The sequence below is a fragment of the Pezoporus wallicus genome, unplaced genomic scaffold (genome assembly GCF_028554395.1).
Source record: "Pezoporus wallicus isolate ANWC-B61680 ecotype Strahan unplaced genomic scaffold, APGP_CSIRO_Pwel_v1 scaffold_8224, whole genome shotgun sequence".
NCBI classification, from domain to species: Eukaryota; Metazoa; Chordata; class Aves; order Psittaciformes; family Psittacidae; genus Pezoporus; species Pezoporus wallicus.
In genome coordinates this window covers 625,040-647,768 of record NW_026641935.1, presented here as the reverse complement: position 1 = coordinate 647,768, position 22,729 = coordinate 625,040, and the positions used below count along the sequence as shown (strand labels likewise).

Sequence of the window (22,729 nt, the reverse complement as noted above, 5' to 3'; positions counted from 1 at the left end):
AGTGGTGGTTGGAATTTAAGTGAATTGCTCCAGTCTTCAGCTTTCCCTCCAGGTTAAACATTTCTGCTTTCTCTGTGTAGGCCCCCATGGTGCGAGGAGATACAGGGAGCAGAGATGAGGAGAGGGGAGTTTTCAGAGCAGGTATCTGTGCTATCATCATCAATCTGTGATGAGGGTCAGGTCACATCTGCTCACAAGCCAGTTCTCAGTTTTCATCAGAGAGGGCTCATAGAAGCCAGAGAAGCCAATCTGACAGAATTCTTTCTCGCAACAAATAATTAAAAAAGAAACTAAAAAAACACCCCAACAGTTTTCTTAGATATTTCCTCATGTTTAAGTGGCTATTTGATAGCCAGCAATTACAAAGAATTTAATCTGGTGAGCAATCTTAATTGTCCTTCCTCCTCCTTTTGCGGAAATCAGATGCTTTAAGCCCAAAGGTCACTTCTATTTATTTTATGAGAACAAATTAGCTCTGTCAGTTTAATTTCCCCTGGTGCTGTAACCAGGCCTGCTGTGCTTATAAAGGCAACAGGGATGAGACAGAAATAAAACCAATTTCTGAGAACAGGTTACCTGGACAGGTTGCTCACACCTCAAAGCTCTCCCTTCCAAAGCAGACCCCCACCTGACACCCGCCTTTCAGACAAAGTCTGGTCTGCTACCATAGCAGCAGGAGAATAACTGCTCAGCATGAATTACTCAAGAATGGCCATCAAAATATATTCCAAGAGGCAACTGTCACATTAAACCTCAACAGGGAGCAGAGAGCTCTTACATTTCACTAGTGCTTTGTATTTTCTGGGAAATTTGCAGTGGGAAGCTGCTGTGCTGCTGTCCACTTTCGCAGGGCAAGGGACAAGTGCCAGGCTCTGTTACTGCTTGTTGTTGGGACTGTGTCTTCTCATGATGGAGAAAGGCTAAAAGTTCTCCATAAAGAAAATGCCTCCATGTGATCTTGTACTCACATAAATGCTGGCAGCTGGACTGGGTAATGTTAGTAGGACTCACATCTCAGAAACCTTTAACCCTAGTGAAAACCAAGAGTTTGTGTCAGCCCAACTCAAAGAATACCTCTCTTGATGCTACTCATATTGAAATTAATTTCCAAGGCAAAATATGGTCTTCATCCTTCTTATTTCCCTTGCTGAACAGGTTAAACTTCTTAAAAGATGTGCTCACACCTGACTGCTATGAAAACTGGACCTTGAGGGCATTCTCCGTTCAGAAAGAATGCAGCACGTGGCATGGTTACTACCCCCAGCACAGCAAACATTAAAATACCTTATCAAAATTACAAGGGCTGGAGCCATAAATGCCAACTGGCTGAGACGGCAACATTTCATGAAAAGATGATGGCTGGAAAAGCAAGTTAGAAAAGTCATACAGCCTCCCACTTACTTGTTTTCATTTTCCACTTACAGTTAATATTTGGCTGTTCACCTCCTTATGTACTCTAGGAAGCAAACAAGGAATCGGAAATGACAAATTACTTAGGTTTGTTGCAAGCCATATATAGCGGGAACACTTCCTCTCTCCTCCTGCATTTTCTCAGCTTTTTCAGTACCTCCCAAAAGCATGGTCTTATCTACAGGCTTTTGCTGTGGGTGCTGAGGTGGGAGAAAACTGCATGTCACAACCTGTGCCAGCAGATGCCACCACTGCCAGCCACTGCGACTCCTGTGGCTATGTACTACAGTCACTTCACAGTAAACTTTTTCAGCATCCCTCACAGGATAGGTATGGAAGCAGATGAGCCCCTTAGTGTTAAAGGTGAGGTAATTCAAGCCAGCCTGACCCACACTTGCAGCAAGAGGAAGCCACTCTGTCCTGCTGCAAGCCATCCTCAGCTGCTTCCTGCTCCCATGTACTAGGTGTGCATGGACATCAAAGGGTTACCTCAGCAGTCCCCTCTCAGCTGCCTGACACGAACAGTCCTGTGCAGGCTCTTGCCTCTTTGTAAGTGCGAAGTGATTTCAAGAAGCTTCCTCTAGGCCAATTTTAACTATTGTTAGGATTTGAGATGACCTGTAGGAGAGACATGGACCTGTTAGAGAGGGTGCAGAGAAGGACTACAGAACTGATCAGAGTGCTGGAGCACCTCTCCTATGAGGAAAGGCTGTGAGAGTTGGGCTTATTCACCCTGGAGAAGAGAAGACTCTGAGGAAACCTTATTGTTGCCTTTCAGTACATAAAAGGGGCCTAAAAAAAGATGAGGACAGACTTTCTAGCAGGTCCTGTTGCAGCAGGACAAGGGGTGATGACTTTAAACTGAAAGACAGGAGACTCAGGCTGTACATAAGGGAAAGGCTCTTCACAATGAGGGTGGTAAAATACTGGCACATGTTGCCCAGAGAGGTGGTGGATCTGCCATCCCTGGGGACATTCAAGGCCAGGCTCGATGTGGTTCTTGGGAGCCAGACCTAGTTGAAGATGTCCCTGCTAATTGCAGGGGAGTTGGATTACATGACCTTTGAAGGGCCTTTCCAACCCAAACTGTTCTATGATCCTACATGCTGAGGGTGTTTTTCAGGCGAACACAAAAGACAAGGTGAAAAGTCCACTCTACAACCACCCAAGTGGTTAAAAGCAAACCATTTGTTGTGGTAGCAAGGAACCTTGCACAACGTTTGTTTTGATTTGTTTAGATAAGGTGGCTGGAAACAAAGATCCCTGGGAATTTTGAAATCACTAAAGGAAAAATGTTTGTTTTAAAACGGAGCAAAATGTTTAGGTAACTCCCAGTCTTGCGAGTCAAGAGTTATGCCTGTTAATTTCCATTCATTCAGCCTATATCTCAGTGTCTTAACTCTGGTGCCACCTTTAAGAGTCACATATCCAGCAGAAGCAAAACAGAGAGTTCAGCGTTATGGGGATCAAGATTTCTTCAGTGGAATCAAATCTTTCCCCATGTTTATAGAAAACCAACCAAATTTTGAGGGAAGCAGAAGTCTGAGGTCAGAGAGGAAAGCTTTAAGGCTATCTGCAGTTTAGCTGGGGTTTCAGAAGAAAGCCTCCTATTGCCAGCTGTTGAATATGTTAAGTAAACCAGACTTACAGTAAGTTCTTCTATGCATAACCCAAGAATGTATGGGGTTCTTGCAGGGTTGCCATAGACTTGAATAGGCACAGTACTTTAGCTAAACATGAATAGAGAAAATTAGAAAGGAGATATCTCAGAAGTCAGGAAACAAAAGAACACCTGGTTTTTGTAAGAACAGCACTCACTGGTATTTGCCATTGTCCTGGGTTCAGCAGTAGCATTCATTTTTCCCCTTCTTGGTAGCTGGTGCAGTGCAGTGTTTTGACTTTCAGCTTGGGAACAGAGCTGATAACAATGATGTTTTGGTTTGGCCAAGGACTTTGTGAGTCTCATGCTCTGCCAGGGAGGAGGGGAAGCCAGGAGGAAGCAGAGACAGGACACCTGACCCAAACTGACCAAAGAGCTATTCCATACCACAGCACGTCATGCCCAGGATGTGACTGGGAGTTACCCAGAAGGGCTGGGACTGCGGCGTTGGAGGAGGTATGGGTCGGTGCTTGGTCGGGCTGGGGGGGGCGAGTTATCGGTTGGCTGGTGGTGAGGTGATGTATTCTCTTCCCTTGTCATTTCCTTTATCATTGTTATCATTGGTGGTAGCAGTAGTGATTTGTGTCATACCTTAGTTACTAAACTGTTCTTATCTCAACCCGTGGGAGTTGCATTCTTTTCGATTCTCCTGTCCATCCCTCTGGGAGTAGGGGGAGGGAAAGAAGGGGGGGAGTGAGTGAACGAGTTGCCTGACTGTGTTTAAACCATGACAGCCATTTACCTGAAGAAGACCAGTAAGGAGCACAGGGCAACTTATCAACATAAATTGAGTATCACTAGCCTATTACAAACCAAGAAGACATACTACAGTACGTCAAACAGCCCCAAGCTTAGAAAAGAAGTGTGTATTTCAAGTTGCATTTAATGCTTCTTTTGCTGTACTTACTCAGCTGTCATTTCTTCTATTCTTAATATGGATTGGCAAATGTCAAAACATATGCATTTTGTTCTATTATAACTGATTCGTTTTATTAACAGGGTAGCTGTTTTTCTGAATAGGGTAGCTCTGTTTATTAAACAACAGTAGCAGCAACAGAATTACTTTATGGTACGCAAAAGACCGTCCAGACTCCTTTTCCCTGACTTCGCCCCTCCCACCCCAAACCCTTAGTCCCCTGCCCCTCAATATCACCCAGTGCCAACAGAGTTGGCTGTTCAGAAGCAAGATGATGCTTGAATGGACAACTGACATTAAGTCTCTTCTGTCACAGCATCAATTCTGAGGCTAAACTTCACAAGAGACCAGGATTCCAAGAACTGCGTTTTCCTTGAAAAGCAGCTGTACAATAGATTAGGAGGTACAGGCAGGCTATTCTTTGTCTAAAACCCAGCTTCAGTTCATTGCACTAAAACATTCTAGAAACACATTATCTTCCTTTCCTGTAATTCCATAAAGGCATGGGAAAAGCAAATACAAGAGTGTCTGCTGATTACAGTTTAAAATTTTTACATGCATCCAGCACCAACAGAAGATAATGCCATCCAGCAAGACTCCATGCATACAAAGATGAGCACTGTGCTGCTTATCAAATGGGCAAGGGCATACCAGGAAATGTTATGGTATCTTTAATTACAAAACGAATATGTACACACATTTCCTTGTTGCAGTGATTTTCTAGTATTTAGAGGCAACTGTTTCATTTTTCCAGTAGTGTCTTACCAATAAGCTTGTCTTGAGGCACTCTTATCTTCCTAGTCATTATAAATTTCTTTTAATCCTCCCTGCTATAAACTTCACTGAATTGATGGCAGTGTGCAGAAAGGTATAGATGTGATTGCAGTACAACATCCTACATAAATTCAGCATTAAAGCTCAGTTCATTATTCAATTAATTCATCAGTGCAATTTATCAATTTCTCTACAAGCTGGTGAAACTGTGATGAAACATAAATTCTGGGGCTACCAGATCCCTCTGAAATTCTACTGTCTTCTAAGACACAAGGTACAAGCAAAGAGCTGAACAGGAAAAAACAGGAATGATTTTGCCAACAGTAAATGCAGTGAAACAAGCACCATGTTCCACTATAAGCACACTCCTCCTGATGCAATAATATTTTCTTATTTAAAAAAATGCTGGGTTGAAAATATCTGAACTGCCTTTCACACTTTGGAGAGGGGGGTGAAGAGGAAAGCTGAAGGAGCTTTTCCATACTGGAGCATTAAAAAACACACAAGGAGAAAGAATTCCAAGCAGCACAACTTGTCCCAAGACAAGGCAGAACGCTCAACTTTCACATAATCAGGAGAAAAGGCAAAGCATCTCTGAAAGTCAACACATGGGCATAGTAGGTTTGCACATACTTAATCCTGAAGTGTATATGAGACTATGAAGCTCTCATGACTTTTAACAGAAAAATCAATTAAGTAGAAGATTTATTCTTATTTAATCTTATTAAAGAGAGGGCTACATATACTGTCTATTTGTGTGTTGATTAATTAATAAAATACACAGGAGAGCCTATTTTTTATTGTGTAAGGGCATTACAATATGATTTCTTGATGAAATGATTTTTATTTTTTTGAAATTCTTCTCTTGCAAATGTATTTATTCTCATTTAAGGACTACTGGCAAAGAGCTCTCTGTAAGCCTGTACTCTTGAGTGAAGTCCAGAGAGCTTATGAGAGTGTTGCTGACACCCTACTGGACTGTGTTGCCATAACTGTCAGTTTTTCTCTACTAGAGATTCCACATGGACAGCAGGAATTAGGCCCTGGATACAGAAATTGCTACACATACAACCACTGGTTGACAGTTTAGCAGCCTTGGAATTAGCTGGGACAACTGTTTATGTCCCCTTCCTTTCTACTTTTTTCTTTTGTAACAGGATTGGTTTTCATTTGCACTACATCTTGTCTACATTTCTTTGACAAGATAAAAAGACACTGCAGTGGTTGCAAACACATTTGAAAACACATTATGAAAACACAATGTTCATTTTGGAGCTCTTCCTGTATTGCTAATCCTCATTATTTCTATTTGCAAGAAACAGCAAATGCAGTTGCAGCAGTCTACATGACTAGAAGCAACAGATGAGAAGAAATATCGTGTCTCCCAAAGCCTACCAGCCAAGTGCTCCGCCCCATCTGTGTGGGGCACAGGCACTAGGAGCACTGCTGTAAACTATATGCTCAAGCCACGTTTATTAATGAAGATGTTCACCACTGAGAGAAGACTTGCCAACTGTGCGCCAGACCCTGTGACAACAGTCTGCGACATGACTCACTCCCACCATTTCTGTCACTTAACAGGAACTGTCTCTCCAGCAGCTGTGAGCATCACAGTGGCTTCATGGCAGGGGGTCTGGCAGAGACCCTTTTCTGCTCCATCACAACTAAGAGAGAAATGGGAGCTGTCGCCTCTTGGAGATGGAAGAATTGGCAATGATGATTACCCATGTAAACTCACATGTCCAAAATGTCTCTTGAGATTTTCCCCAGAATGTTTTCTCTTCCTTCTAATGGTCTTTGGTTTTTCTCAAGCTGTCTCTTCAGTGTCAGCTGTCCCCCTTCCTCCTCTGGCTTTCTCTCTCCATCATCTGCTCACGTCTTGGTAAAAGAGGTCATGCTAAGTGCATCACGCCACATTCCTTCCATGTAGCATCTTGTAATAGTGAGACCCTGCGGTTTGAGCCCGTTCATTCTGTCTCTGCCCAAGCTAACCTCTACTGAAGTTTTGTGTATGGATCTCACTCTGAACACAGCACTGAAACACAGCTCATCAACCACCCAGCAGACCTCCTGCTTGGCGTTTTCAAGTCTTCAGCTACAATCTGGGGTAACTATCAGCCTCTGAACAAATGTACTGTCTCACACTCTAGGCAAATATCGGCACTGACACATTTGTTTTTAATTCCCTCCTCCTATTACAACAATAGCAACAATAAAATCAACCCATAATGATTTCCTGAGCTCAATTCAGCTCTTCAGCAAATTAAAACTCTAACAACGGCAAGGACACAGGGTTTTGGAAAGCAATAGCAAATGTTGTACTAGCCTGTGCTCCTGTCTGCAGCTGTCTTTAGGAGCAGTGAAAAGGTCTCTCCAGCGACAACACACCAGGGGGTCAGAGAGATCATACCTCCATGGAGAAGGAACTCATCCCTCCCTCTTCCTGGCATTTTCATATAGATAAACAGAGAGTGAGCTGCTCCCACTGAGATATCAATATAAAACCACTGTGGGGCGAGAGAATGACTTCATGCGGAGCTTCATCTCTCACATCCAGGCATATGCCAATATATGCTACCTCATGGCAAATTCTATGTTTGGGAAAGGCTGTCCAGCTTGCAATGTCTTCCCAACCTGTATTCCTGTATGACTAATGTGACAGTCTGCACAGAGGCAGCTGAAAAACATGGGATGGCACTGCAATTTCATGTATTAAAGGATGCAATCTGGAAAGCGTAGGCAGAATAAGAAACCCATAAAGTCCATCTATACTTCTTCTACTGTTACAGGGATGATGGGACAGAACAACACTCCATGTATCTCTATTCCCACCATACAAAGACCTAAAACCCCACTGTAGGCACCCAAGGGCTTCACAACATGACAGGAAATTATTTCTATTTTATAAAATTATCTAAATAGGCATTTTTTAAAATGCCTTCCTTTCCTAGGAGACCACCCTCGTAGAACATCTTACCAAGAGTGTGGAGGTTCAGTAAAACAGCCAGCAAACTGGGACAACCTGTAAATCTGGAATGCCTGAAAGAGTAATAAGTATAAGCAACATGTCAAATGTTTGGCACATGGTAAGGAACCAGACTCAAGAGTTAGACACGTGGGCACTAATGCCTTAGGTATGAGACTGCACACAGGGTGCTATAAAGGCTCTTGAGATGTCTCCACTCCGTTCTACCTGGCAGCTGCTGGTGAACAGCTCTGTGCCAGCACCTCCTCTCCCTTCAGGGCAGGAAGTCCTTTCCTGTAATAGGGTAAACTGGGCCAGAATATCACCACAAAACTGTAACACAGTTCAAGGCGAGAGGCAGAGAAGCTTCAAACTCGGGTAGGAAGGGCTAGATTACCGTCCTGTGAATTACTTGTGGAGCATCACCAAGTGAAAGATAGCCATCCACGGGGGGAAATATGTAAGTCATGCTTCTGTTCTTAATTACTCTAGCATAAAACACAGGCAAAATTTACCCATTTTGAAGCCTCCTCCCACCTTCTTGCACACAGACAACCATAAGAAAGGCAAAGATGGTTGCCAGTAAAATGCAGGGTAGGGCTTGTGAGAAATTTCTGCCATCCTCTGTCCCTAAGAGGAAACCTAACTGCCTATGCTGGCATCAGTCCTTTTTAGGGTTTTATACTGATTCTTCTTCATTCCATAAATGAGCAGATACCCATGGAAAAGGGCAACAGCATAACTGTTGAGAACTGCACGGAGTATTTGGCACTATCTGCCTTTCTAGGGTCACAATTTTCGACCAAGTATTACTTTCATTTTCTACTGCCACTTTTCTGACTGAACAGTTGGTAAACATGGGTTAAGCTTTCAGGAAAGGGTGAATGCCTAGGCTTCTTTTGCATTAACAGTTACTATAAAAGTACTAGAACTGTAATCATTATTAGGCTGAAAGCCTGAGGCCTGGACTACAGATTGTCATGTTTACCCAGTTCTTGTCTGAACAGGATTCTGTGGTCATGCAGCAGATTTAGGACAAACCTCGGCTGTTTACTTTCTCAAGAGCAGCTGCAAGGCCAGAGGAAGGGGCTGGGGCAGTGGCAGCTGCCAGCTGAAGTAGCCACAAGTGCCTGTGGCATCCCATATAAAACTCTTTCCCCTTGCCCAATATTCCTTTCTCCTGCCACAGGCTCCTAAAACATGCTTAAGCACCTGCCTAACTTTATTGCTCCAGGTGGCTTCTCTAGTTTTGATGCAGGAGCTTAGGAACTCTGGATGCTGGGAAAAATCTCAGGCTGATTTTCACACAACAAAAACAATGCAGCACAATCCTTCCCCCCTCCCTGCATTTGACATGTCAGTGTTCGTGGTTTCCCTTTCTGATTGACAGGCTAACAAGAACTTGATTATTTAAAAAGAACTTTTATGAAGAGGATAAAAATGTGTTTTATTTTTCTTTTTATGCACTTTGAAACTCAATGACAGAAAGCAGATCTGTGTGCACTCTTAAGAGCTGAACATCATTTGTCAAAACGGACACATTCAAAATAAAGCAGTGACCTAAACTAGTTATAACTAGAAAAATAAATACAACAGTTAATCTCAGAACTCAACTGGCATTCTTTATGATGACATAGAGCTGGCTGTGCTCATCATGTGAGATCTGTGAGCTATAAATAAACTTAGCTTTAAAAAAACCAAACATTTTTTACACGCAGGATGCAATGCATTACAAAAAATAACACCAGACCAAAACATGTCTCATTTTTAAAGAAAAAACAAGCCAGTAAAGCAGACCTCCAAAAAAAGGGAAAACTCTCATCTACAAGTGCAACTATCTAACCATGTCTCCAACTCTTCTCATTCAGTTTAGTAAGAGAAGAAACCAGGCCACCAGAAGTTTACAGACTAATGCAATTATAGGGTGGCTCAATAAGCACTGATTTGTCTGTTATCTGTGACATGTAGATAAAGTTACACTAACAGGTCTGTTCTTCCTTTCACAAAGCTGAATGGACACCAATCAATCAGAATGACGATTTTTCATGGAGGGAAGTAGCAGTCTGTTGCTGACAAATATAAAAATGACTGTTTCTTACAGCTATTTTTAAGATCCATTAATTAACTGAATAATTGGATTTATCTATAAATAACAAATGCATTTTCATCAGGTAGTGTTTAACATTTCTTACATCACAGGTGAAAAAAAAAATCCTCTTAGTAGGTCTAGTATTAAAAGGCAAATAAAATTAAACCCATAATCATAGCACCACTTCAAAATCACCTTGAACTTTCAACAGTTCTGTGAATACAGAGATACAAATGTATCATTAAGAAGTCACTCACTGAAAAAAAAAAAAACAAAACCACAAACTTGAAGAAAACCAAGATGATTTGAACTTTGCAAGTGGGATGAACGCGGGAATCAGCCTGTTTTCTGGAATGGTGCACAGCAGCCAGCAGCCTGCACATGGACAACAGTGAAGAGCTCGACCAGCTCCAGCGCACTGAAAGCAGAGCTCGTTTTTTGGAACCACAAACACTACGGACCAGGCCCTTAAAATAAAAATGCTGGAACCCTACTGCTTAAACTCCCATATTCGGTTATTGACATCTTAAAAAGTGGTTTCTGGGGCTGATACATCTAGATGTTACTGATGTGTATGCATTCAGATTTAAATGCTGAATTTTGTGTGTTCGACTTTGCAAGTTTGTGATTAAGCCCCACGAAGGGGAAAAACAAAATATACACCAAAAGGCCAATGTGATCACCAACATAACCTCTAATGCTTGACAGTCTCAGATTCTGAAAGGAAAACTGTACAGCACTATTTAGTTTTCTTCACAATCTCTATAGGAAAGTTACCCAGACTACTCCAAAAGTTTGCTGATAGCTCAATTTAAAACACCCACACCACAGTCCAAGGGTTGACATTTCTCCAAACCAAGAACAATCATTGTTCACCTTTGTCATGGTTTAAACCCAGTCAGGTAACTCGTTCACTCACTCCCCCCCTTCTTTCCCTCCCCCTACTCCTGGAGGGACGGAGAGGAGAATCGAAAAGAATGCAACTCCCACGGGTTGAGATAAGAACAGTTTAGTAACTAAGGTATAACACAGATCACTGCTGCTGCCACCAATGATAATAATGATAAAGGAAATAACAAGGGAAGAGAATACAACACCTCACCACCAGCCGACCGATAACTCGCCCCCCCAGCCCGACCAAGCACCGACCCATACCTCCTCCAACCCTGCAGTCCCCCAGCCCTTCCGGCTAACTCCCAGTTACATCCTGGGCATGACGTGCTGTGGTATGGAATACCTCTTTGGTCAGTTTGGGTCAGGTGTCCTGTCTCTGCTTCCTCCTGGCTTCCCCTCCTCCCTGGCAGAGCATGAGGCTCACAAGGTCCTTGGCCAAACCAAAACATCGCTATCAGTTCTGCTCCCAGGCCGAAAGTCAAAACACAGCACTGCACCAGCTACCAAGAAGGGGAAAAATGACTGCTACTGCTGAACCCAGGACAACCTTGTTGACTAGCAGGGAAAGTACCCCCTACTTGCAAAAGGATAATTCACCTTGACCTAGGTGTGACCTGGGCGGAACTTCTGGGTTGCTCTGTCAGGGCACAGAAAGAGTGTGCTGCTCTTCCACGCAGAAATGGTTTTCATAGAACTCCGATACTCTTCTCAGTGGGTACCATCTTACTTGGCTACATCTTCCAAGTTCTGACCCTGTACAGACATGCATAAGCTGGTAACTTCCAGACATACCTGGACAGGACATTGCTGAGTAAGTTAGCTAAGCAGAATTTACCCAACAGTACTATAAACCTTCAATTAGGGAACTGTGAACATCTCAGCAACTAAGTAACAACCTGGCTAATGTGCTTATTTATAGAATCATAGAATCATAGAATACTTAGGGTTGGAAAGGACCTTAAGATCATCTAGTTCCAACCCTCTTGCCGTGGGCAGGGACACCTTACGCTAAACCATATTACTCAAGGCCTTGTCCAACCTGGCCTTGAACACTGCCAGGGATGGAGCATTCGCAACCTCCCTGGGCAACCCATTCCAGTGCCTCACCACCCTAACAAGAAAGAATTTCCTTCTTATATTCAACCTAAACTTCCCTTGTTTAAGTTTTAACCTGTTACCCCTTGTCCTGTCACTACAGTCTCTAATGAAGAGTCCCTCCCCAGCATCCCTATAGGCCCCCTTCATATCCTGGAAGGCTGCTATGAGGTCTCCACGCAGCCTTCTCTTCTCCAGGCTGAACAGCCCCAACTTTCTCAGCCTGTTCCCGATGACTGGAAAAAGGGAAATATAACCCCCATTTTCAAGAAGGGGAAAATGGATGACCCGGGGAATTACAGACCAGTCAGCCTCACCTCTGTGCCTGGCAAAATCTTGGAGCAGATTCTCCTGGAAGGCATGCTAAGGCACATGAAAATCAACAAGGTGCTTGGGGACAGCCAGCATGGCTTCACTAAGGGGAAATCCTGCCTGACCAATTTGGTGGCCTTATCAGTGCATTAGCACTGACATCTCTTCATACTAATTAGTGTGGTCTCAAATTCCTCAAGAAAAAAAAAGACAGTTTTCTGAGGTGATGAGACAGCCAGTTATAACAGACATACTGCTGAAACCTGCAGAGAAGTTAAGGGAAGGTCTTCAAGTTCACCGAGACTCACACCTGCATGTTTGTATCCTGCTACCACTCTGGTTTGTACACAAGAACCTCATAACTGTGTTTGGCAGAAGTACAACTCTGGGCTGGTAACACAGGCTGGAGGCCATGTAGCTGGCTGGATTCACCTCTAAACCTGCCTGTTCTGCAGCAAGGAATGCATATGACTGCCAACAGTCCTCACCTGACCGAAGGGATGAGGATGCAAGTCTCTGACGTCAACATACATTTTGATTTTGCAGTGGAAGCAGTAACGTACGTACAGCCCCAAACTATGCCAAAACTGCAAAAAGAACTCTTAACAAAGACACTTCACTTGGTCGTTTCATCAGGAAATCCGATCAATGCTCAGAAGCGCTAGGTACAGGCCAGATGTGGACCTCAGTGTAACTAACACACATTAACCTAGTTTTAACACAGCAATAATAACCTGGTCACGCCTCCAGCCAGATGAAGATAGGGTGCTATATTGGGTGACAACAAGGTGAAAGGAGTATGGAAGAAAAGTGGAGGCCATGCGCATGCCATTGACGTAACTATTCCTAGTCACAGGTGTGTATTGGCATCACAACGGTGAGACTTGAAGGAAGACACTGAGAAGGCTTTTTACACGGTTAGAGAGACTGCAATTACAGCCATAAATCACAACTTCTTCCAAGCCCACAGGTTATACAAGGAAAAAAAAGCAATCACTCAACAGTCTTCAGATAAAGCCAGCTCCTCAGAAGAGAATGGAGCACAAGACATTTCTGTCTGCACTGCAGAGTATTCAGGGAAATCAAGAGTAAAATAATGTGTATCTTCTAACAGGAAGCTTTTGGCAGTATAATTAATGAAGGGAACAATTTAATACAGGCTGTGATGAATGCTCCCTTGCAGGACATGTGGAATCAAAACTGGATGTTTTTCTAAAAGATAAGCTCTAATCCAAACAGAAGTCAATTTAGGGAAATTCAGTGGTCTATGTCACAATGCCAGTAATAACGTGATCACAGCTGACTCTTTAACCTTATAACCCATGAATATAATGAGTCACGAATACCAACAGCACTGTTCCTTCCTCCAATGAAGTGTCTGGTGATATGGTGTCTGGATGTGGGTGGGTTATAATTAATGATGCATTTTACTATGACTTTGCTCACTAACTTTTTTCCCTGATGATTGCCACGGGTTGGAAAAGTTCTTCCAGGAATTATGATAAAAATATCGACTTCAGCCAAAGCTCCATTTTTTTGTCCTTAAATCCAGGTATGCTTTCGCAGTATAAAATGAGATCTTCTAATGGGAACTCACGTCAATTTTTAATTATTTAGAATTTATACCAAAATGTCCCAGAATAAATTATGAACACATCATCATAATCTGGTTCTTATTACTGCCAGAAAATGGCAGTGAAGGCATAGAACAGCATGTTTAAACGTATAGTTACAACTATTTTGAGAATGTGCCCTCAAAGTCTGTCTTCCTGAATGAGGACAGTGAACAGCTGTCAGCTCAAAACAGATTAAGACACCTCTATTGGCCAGCTTCTCGTTACCAGTTAGAAACCCATAATTTCTTCTTTTCCCTAAGTAATCATTACTCCCTTTCTTCTGCCTTCTGCAGTCTCTTTACACCAAGGGCCCTGGGACCTCTTTGTCATAAAAGGCCTTCCTATCTATACCTTCTGTTCTCGGATGGATAGGTCTGTTTCCCCCTCATTTTCTCCTTCCTTTGTTTTTGGTTCCTCTGTTTTTCCATCTTTCTTAGGGTCTGCTGCCACCATTATTTCCTTTCTGCCCCAATGGCAGACAAGTGACAGGATTCCTACATGCAGGGTGTTAAGATTTAAATCCTAAATCCAGGCTGATTCATCAACTGAGATGAATGCGTGATATTCTGCAACATGACAGGCTTTCTGTTTTGTTTTTTTTTTGTGTGTTTTTTTTTGTGTTTTTTTTTTTATTATGTTTGTAGTAAGTTCTGTGGATGTTTGGAGCTCACATTTCTTGGCTTCTGGTTTCTTGATTTTTCTTGGTTTGAAATTGCTGGCCTACTCAAGGGCCACCAGCTAAATAATCACACACTTCAGTCTTGGATCTTAACCTCTTGCATTCAGTTAATTATCTTTCATTTAACGTATGCTTGCTTGTATTCTTCCTTTTCAATCATATTAAAAATCTTATTTTAAAATTCTAATTCTTATGAGGTTTAAGTTCCAAGATACAGAACGTACAATAAACAAGTAACTGTGTAACAAACATTTGCAGTTTTCAAGAGAAAACTGAAAATGTCTTCTGCTGAACATGCTGCCTAGAAACACCACCACAAAATCCTTAAAGGCAGTTATTCAAATGCTATAGCAAAGGGCAGTGAGTGCTTCTAAACCTTGGGCAGACCTGTGTCATGTGGGGTCAACATTAAAAGGCTAAAGACTAAGAGGGAAAATAGAAGCTTAAGAGAACTGGGATCACTTTTGAAAGGCAGAATTATGGGCACCACATGGCAGCCGAAACAAGAAGCTAGAAGTGGTTTAAGTGCAGTTTGCAGCAGAGTGACTACCAATAGCAAAGATAAAATGGCCCATGTTACTATAATAACGTGCACAAAGGGATTGCTGGCAATTGATGTTATTAAACCTCCCTAATCACATAGCAATAAAAATAATTCTATTTGCTCAGACATCATTACTAAAGTCCCAGAAAGCCAAGAAGTGCCATTTAAAAGCACAGAAATGTAGCTATATAGTCCTTCATATTTTCCTCATGCCTTTTCAGCCCTCAGAGGAGAGTCTGACATTTTTTCAAGTTTCCTCTGCAATGAGAAAAAGCAAGAAACTTCAATTCTTTTTAAAGAAAGCTGAAATTCTTCCATGCTTCTTCAATTACATGAACTAAAAGTTTCAGAGAAATGCTAAATAGTCCAACACTCACAAGCAAAAAACCTGGCAGTACAGAGAAGGACAGAGCCACTTATGTGCAACCAAATATCACCCAGCTACAGTGGGCATTCATTGTCCTTTTTTCTGTTTACTTTGTAGGACACTGAGGTGCTTTGCTAGGACCTTGCATGCTGAGAAGATGACTGTCAATACCTGATCCAAATCTATGTATAGTCATCTCCTGCTACCACATAACGTAAAGTGTAAGTCAGCTCTTCCTAGGATGTTTTTGTATTTCCTTGTTACCAAAACAAAGTATCAGCCTGATAGCACCACTCCAGCTGTAAGACCAGATGATTATTTTTCACTGTGCAGGGCTGTTCATTTGCCTGGGAACGCACGTTGCTATAAGCGCTGGAGAGTTATGCTAGGTACCACTCTTGAGAGTCTCCTTCCTGAAAAATGCCAGAAAATTTTATCAGCTCTGTACTCTGAAGAGAACAAAGCCATGAATTAATTCAATCTGAATCACTGAAGACATAATAAGAACAGTTTTGGTTAGATATGACAATTTTCTTGCTTTCAGTGCCAGAGTTAATAGGTGGTAGTTGGAGTCTGGGAACCATCAGCTAGAAACAGATTATTTGCATGTAATAACTTCAATAGTTCTTCCAAATCTGTCATTTACCACATCACCTAGTAAAGTACTGAAATCCAGAGATGCTAGAACAGACGGTGTAAGTATAAAGGAACACCACCACCCGGCCAAGTAAAATGCACCCCAATGAAATAAAGGTTCAAATCTACCTTTACTGGTAAGACCTCTTCATTTTTTATCTATATTAAATTCAAAATGATTTAGTGCAAACATACAGCACTCAACAGCTCAGTAAAATTCAGTATGCCAAACCTGACAGTGCAACTGCAGAACCCTAATGATTTACATGCAGTCTTTATTTATTTCTTGTAAGGCTTATGATGTCCTTTCAGTCACACACCTAGAAAGGCTGTGCCTCTGCTTTAGGAAATTTACGTTCCTACAGTTCCTCCTTACTTCCTAAGGGCTGAGCACAAATTACAGCATTCATTAGATCAAATTACTAGTAATGTTTCACTGCCTGAATGTGCCCTTAATGTCTTAGAAGAGTTTTGCTACGTACTAAGAGACTAGAGGTGGACCTGCCTTTTCACTAACCTTACCTGTGTTAAGTCCAAAGCCCCTAGCAATAATGTTTTGGCAAAACTTCTACACTTTCGATATCACTATAAATAGTACCTTCAAACACCATCATGTTACCTTCTTACACCCCACACTGCACCAGTTCAAACCACAGTGAGTTTTGCCACTGACTTCAGCAGGAGCAGGCTATAAGCCTGAATGCTGATCACAGCTTTCATGCAAGTCAAAGGTGAGCTGGACTGTCTTCCAGGTATGAAATGCTAAGTGGCGATTTTGGATGGACCACAGGCTTACCTAAGACTAGTGATGACTACAGCACCCATACTCCAGAAGGGTCAGTGGTGTACCCTCATCAGCTAATTAATATGATTTAATAAATATTAATGTACAACAGCGGCTGCTTGACTAAATTAGCTAATTGCAATACAGACATGCAAATTACTTTCAGAAACAAATATTTATATTAAACTGCATTGCTTGTTTTCAGTACGTACAAGGCAGAACTGTAAACCAGGGGCTATGGACAGCTTCCACATGATTGCCATACTTGACTTTTCAAAGTGTCCTAGCGCTACCCAGCAAAAATCCTTTCACACCTTCTGAGCACAGCTGTATGTAACACTTCCCAGCTTGATACTACAGAGTTGTCCATGCAGGTGGAATGAACACATGGTATACAGACAGCAGGCTACAATGTCATAACCTGGCAGAGCTGTAGCAGGCATGACTTCATCATCCATAGGGGGGTGCAGCATCACTTATTATAGGGAAGCCATATCTGCCTGGTTTTGGGTAAGCAATGAAGGCAAGAAAACTAAGGCACCACTTAATTCAATGAAGCGGCCATCTGCCCAATGGATTTCAATTAGAACAGAGATACATATTCCTGTTTGAGCTGGTATCACTGCCACAGGATTGTACTGCAAGGCCAGTAAAGTTATTCAATCTTTTAGCCTTTCTGACAGAAAATGGGCACTTGATTTCACTTGATGTGAGTGTTCCCCAGACAGCCTATTTAATTTTTGGCTTAGGAAATACCCTGAATTGAAGCCCAGAGACTGAACAGCAAGCCAATGCTGGCATTCTGCTGACACCTTAATGCATTTGGATCCAAACATACAAAATTTATTATCATCATCGCTTTAGTACTTGAACAGCTCTGTAAAATTCAATGAAGAATACCATGCTTTCAGAGATTCAGCAGACCCATGGCCAAATTTTCTTTTCATCGACAACTTCTGGTAACATACTGGCTGTCACAGATACGCTGTAACTTATGACTGCAGACCAGTCTATGTCAAAATGGCACAGAAAAGCACTTCACGGACTTTGTGAATATCTTTTTTTGTTGATTAAGACACTTGAGGGGAGGGAAAGAAGGGAGATGCTTCTGCAAAAATGTAGTGTTTGTGAAAGCCAGTACCGTGTATAATGTGGATTTATATTTATCCAGAAGTAAGCTTTTATAATACAGTTGGTACAGTTAAAAAAACCTAAAACCTGTGTTGAAGGAGATCTTACAACCATTCCAGAGACCCCATGGCAGAGGGTGGGGGCTTTGCACAAATACCAGACCCCTGGAAATCCTGGTGCCACCCTTTTGACAGCACTTCCATCCCAAAGAAGATTACATAATGACTGATAAGTGATCTGTACAATCTGTACAGTTTGAATCCCTTAAGATAAAAGGATTAGAAAGGGAATAATCAAAGTGGACTTAGTAACAACAAATGCGAACTATCCTTGTACTGAAAACAAGCTCTGTATGCGGACCTTGATTATTCCGTTTCCAAGCATGCACTTTCTAGAGACGGATAAATAAGATCAATCTTCAAAAATCATAAAATCTAGGGAGATGCAATTCTTGCATGTTGTAAAAACAAAGTGATACAAATAGCATTTTAATTTCAATTTGCAACTTTGGGGGAGGCAGAAAGAGGTAAATCAGGGGGATAGTATTTAGGAACCATACTTTTCAGTATTTCTTTACAACTTTGGAGGCTAGAAATTTAAAAAATTAAGGGTATTTCTGGCACCTGGCATTTTTGGAAAGAAAAACCACACCAGATATTTCAACAGTTGTGATAAAATCAGGAGAGTTGAGGAAACGTAATAGGTATTTTTGAATTGCAAAGTAACTCTTTCATATTAAATGCCATCAGAGACTAGTAGACTGCTTTCATGAAAAAGAATACTGCAAGAATAAGTATACAAATACTTATACAATACAAATATATAAAAAGAATACTTCAAGAATAAGTATACAAATAATGACAGGCCAAGTTGATTTAAATTTACAGTCTTCAGGTGTCAGTCTTGCCCATACTTAAGTCTACTGCTACACTTAAATGTACTTTCATGAGTCTTCAAGGCTGATGGTCTTGAAGAAAATCTAATTTAGAAGACAACTAACAGGTATTAAGCAACTAAAGGGACTCAGGATCAGAAGATCTGTATTTCATTCCCCTATCTGCTGCTGACTTGCTGCATGACCTTGAATAAAACACTTACCTCAACCAGGTTGCAGCCTTATCTTCACATGCACTTCCTAACTCTCCTATGAGATTTAATTAATTTGTGCCTATAAACGTTTCAAAAGCCTAGGGATAGACGGGTCTATGGAAATTAAAATTATTAACAATGTTTTCCTGCATACACAGGCATACAGTGGCCTGTGTTTGCTGTATGAATATAAATGCAGAGACACATAAACATACACAGTATGTTTTCACGTAACTACTTCTGACTTGTTTCCTCAAGTAACAGCAACATGGAAATACACAATGAAGGAATGAACACTGCACATCCCTCCAGAGCCTTCATTTTCTGTGCAGGTAGCTCTGATGCTGCCTCCCCTTTACAGCACATCCTTAATATTACAAGTTATGCTTGTTCAACAATATCATGAAAATAAATTGTTCTTACCCTCAGCCTCTGTTCCATGGACAAGCAGAGGACCTGCCAGGGTGCTGTGTACCTGAACATGTTTGGCCCCTTCTCTAGGCAGACTAAATAATAAAAGGCACGCAAGTCTCTCAAGTCTCCTGGTTGCTCTTCATCTGAGGGATGCTTAAATTGAGAGAAATCCTTTAGCTTTACTCTTCAAGGGCCCCGTGAGCAGACTAAGACAGCGTTACAACCATTCCACTTGCACCCTGAGGAACTGAATAACTAATTCAATAAGAGGCTTTTTTACTTGGGAAAAGCTTAGCTCAAACTCAATTAGCATAAATAGGATGATAACCTTTGAACCTCCCACTCCTCTCAGAGGAGCTGATGGTGGACAGCACGTCGTGGCAGGGTGGCTCCCTCCCTCCCTGCAAATCTCGAGTTTGTTTGTATTTCCACTGCTGACATTTGATTCTGCTTCGCAAGTCCAGAAGCAGTTATCAGAGACCATCTGTAGCTTTGCGTTCCTTATTTTTGCTATTATCTTTTAACCTTGCTGAAAGGAAATCCCTTTTTCTCCTGTCAGAAGGGATTTCCCTTCCTTGTCTCTGGATCCCGACCCCTACTTGGCATTTGGCATGATTCTGATGAACAAATTCACAGGGAAGCTGCCATAAAAACTCTCACAATAAAACCACTATAGTAAATAAAATTATCAACCAAAATGAGATTGAAAGGTTTTCTCCAAAATACACTGAAGTGAGTTCTTTACAATATTGGAAATATAAGCTGCAGCCTTTTTTGTGGTTAAGTTTTCCTTAATGGACTGTTTTTCAGTCAGAGACCAAGACATAGTCTCCAAGAACTGAAACTGGTAAAAGACTAAAGCTCTGTTATTTTCTACATTTGTTATTTCAGCAATGAACTCTAAATGGTAATTTTGTACCCTACTGCTGCTCAGAAAATGGTGCGCTGTATGCATACCATCACCATCTTTGCTTTTCTTATATGACAACTGTTTATACTCACAAACCACCACCGATGTGAATCCAGCCACACAAGTCAAGTAGTTAACTTATCCCAGCCTTTTTTCTTCTTTTTGTTCCTTTGATACAGGAAGAATTAATTTTTAGATTTATACTGACTCAAATCTGTCTCTGTGATCCTCAACATTTTATCTCCAGTACTTGCACTGCTGCAATCCCACTCAAATTAATTACTGGGATGCAGAAAGAACTGTGCAAAACTCTTCTCTGCAGCTACTTCTAGAAGAGAACTGAGGCAGTGCTCCCTCATTAGCTCAGTGCACTGAGGACAGTTGTAATGCAGTTCTGCAAGTCCTGCTGCAGCACTACTACCAACATAAGCCCTCTCACACACTTGGTGGTTTTGTGGAAAAAAAAACAACCACCAAAACAAACCCTAGAGAAGTATTAAAGTACTGATTTCACCAAATACTTGGCCAACAACAAACACACACCTGAGCTCTGGCTCAACCAGGAAGTTTATTACTATACCCATTTTAGTTGCACACACACAATTAACACGAACGTGGTGCCAATTAAAAAAATAAAAAGTGCTGGTCTGTTTAAAACTATCAGAATTACACACTACATACACCACTTAGCAGTGGCTTTAACAATGTTTATACGACCTTGATACATATACATAAATATATAAATACACACATAAATACACAATACATAAAGCCTTGGATTCTGTTCAGCATTCTGAGGTGGCTTTGTTCAATAACCAGTCATGGGAACTTATCTTTTCCTTGCTCTCTCTCTGTATTTTGAATTTCTCTTGCTTTGACACTTCTGAAGTCAATTCTGGAAGCAGCAAATTACTGCTGTTACTTCCTCAGTAACTGAAAGTGATTTAAAACAGAACCCACTGCTAGTATTTTACCAATTAGTTTTTTTTTGTAACAACCAGAAGACAACCAAATGACAAGTCCTGCTCTTCAGTAACAATCTGGACATGACTCTTAACATGGATTACAAGAGGACTTAGGTTACAAACACAAAATAGATGATATGCCTTCTGCTGAAGTAAAATTGAGTTACTTCAGTATGGCCAAGGGTAGACATGCAAATTTTGTGAGAAACAGCCATTCCACACATCCTTCGAACAAACACCCTTTGCAAACAACTGCCATGGAATGGAAACAAGCCTCTCCACATGAATCTCTCATCTTGTAACCACTTAACATCTTCCTCTTTTGTGTTAAAGGTTGTGTGCTTTACTCATTGTCTACATAATGAAGTTACAGGATTTAATTCTGAAGGTAAATGTGAATACAGTACAGAACAGATCAACCTAAATACTAAGATACACAATTCTGCAAACTTAACAGTGGACTATGTCTGCAAAACACCAAAAAACTAGGAGATCCCAAGGAAAATCCTAACGACAAGATGTTTCTGCCTAATATAGAATATGAAACAAGCTTCTTAGAAAGAAGACTTCTGATCTTTGATTTTCCTGAGTGCTCTTGAATAGCTCGGACATTACTAGCCAAAATTACTGATATATCAGCCATATTTAGGACAGTTAATTAACTGAGAACAACACACTAAAGCTGCTTTTACATCTGCCACAAGAAGTATTCATACAGGTAAACAGTTAAAAATACATAATCTGAACTTCTCTGACCTTGCACCCATAAAAATATAATCTGCTTATTTTCTGTAAAAATTGGCTTTTTTTTTCCTCTTTCATTTTGGGCTTTCCACCCTCTCTTTCTAATTAAATAATCAGGACTACTGAAAGAGCTTCCTTCCATAGTTGATTTTAAATGAGAGATCAAAAACTGCTGATGCCAGAACTAATATAAACGTTCTCATACCAAGATCCGAAAATTAATTTGGTTGTTGACTTGTCTTCAGGGAGAAACAGTGAACAAACAGATACACTAAAGGGAAACCATAAACTGATACGAATGTGACATCTAAGTGGGGTCTATTGACAGTGATGGTACATGCTAACAAATGCCCAAAGCATCTGAAAGTCCATTCTTTTCCCCTCTTATCAGGAATCATTAACACCAAGGGACAGCTTTTCAGGATTCAGTAAGAAGCCAAAATACTAACTCTCACAATATTTCTCACAGCATTTCTCTCCAGTGAGTCATTTTCAGAGGAGTTAGTGGCAAAATCTTCTTGGAAAAGGTAGGCAGGATTTATGGCAGCAATGCAAAATGCAATTAGTCCTTGCAGGAGAATGCAAAGCACATACCAATAAATATCACACCCACATTCTGTGGTTTGTGTTTCTCAAGCAAGGGTCATTCAACTTCCTGTGAGATTCTGACAGCACAGTATTTACCAGTGCTGCCTTTCTACACCTCCCTTTATTTCCCAATAAATACAAAGCCTT

At 41.3% G+C, this 22,729-nt stretch overlaps 1 protein-coding gene across 10 annotated transcripts in view; it reads right to left on the bottom strand.

Moving 5' to 3' along the window:
• Positions 1-22,729, bottom strand: part of PALM2AKAP2 (PALM2 and AKAP2 fusion) — a 263,373-nt gene that overhangs the window by 36,056 nt on the left and 204,588 nt on the right. The window contains exon 1 of one of the 10 annotated variants that reach the window (XM_057426050.1): positions 19,385-19,520. The exons of 8 other annotated variants lie outside the window; for them this stretch is intronic. In XM_057426050.1, coding sequence (XP_057282033.1) covers positions 19,385-19,444 — 60 coding nt within the window. In that variant the 5' untranslated portion in view covers positions 19,445-19,520. Of the gene's footprint in view, positions 1-19,384; positions 19,521-22,729 lie in introns of those variants that run through there. One more of the 10 variants, XM_057426051.1, reaches the window with a different exon arrangement.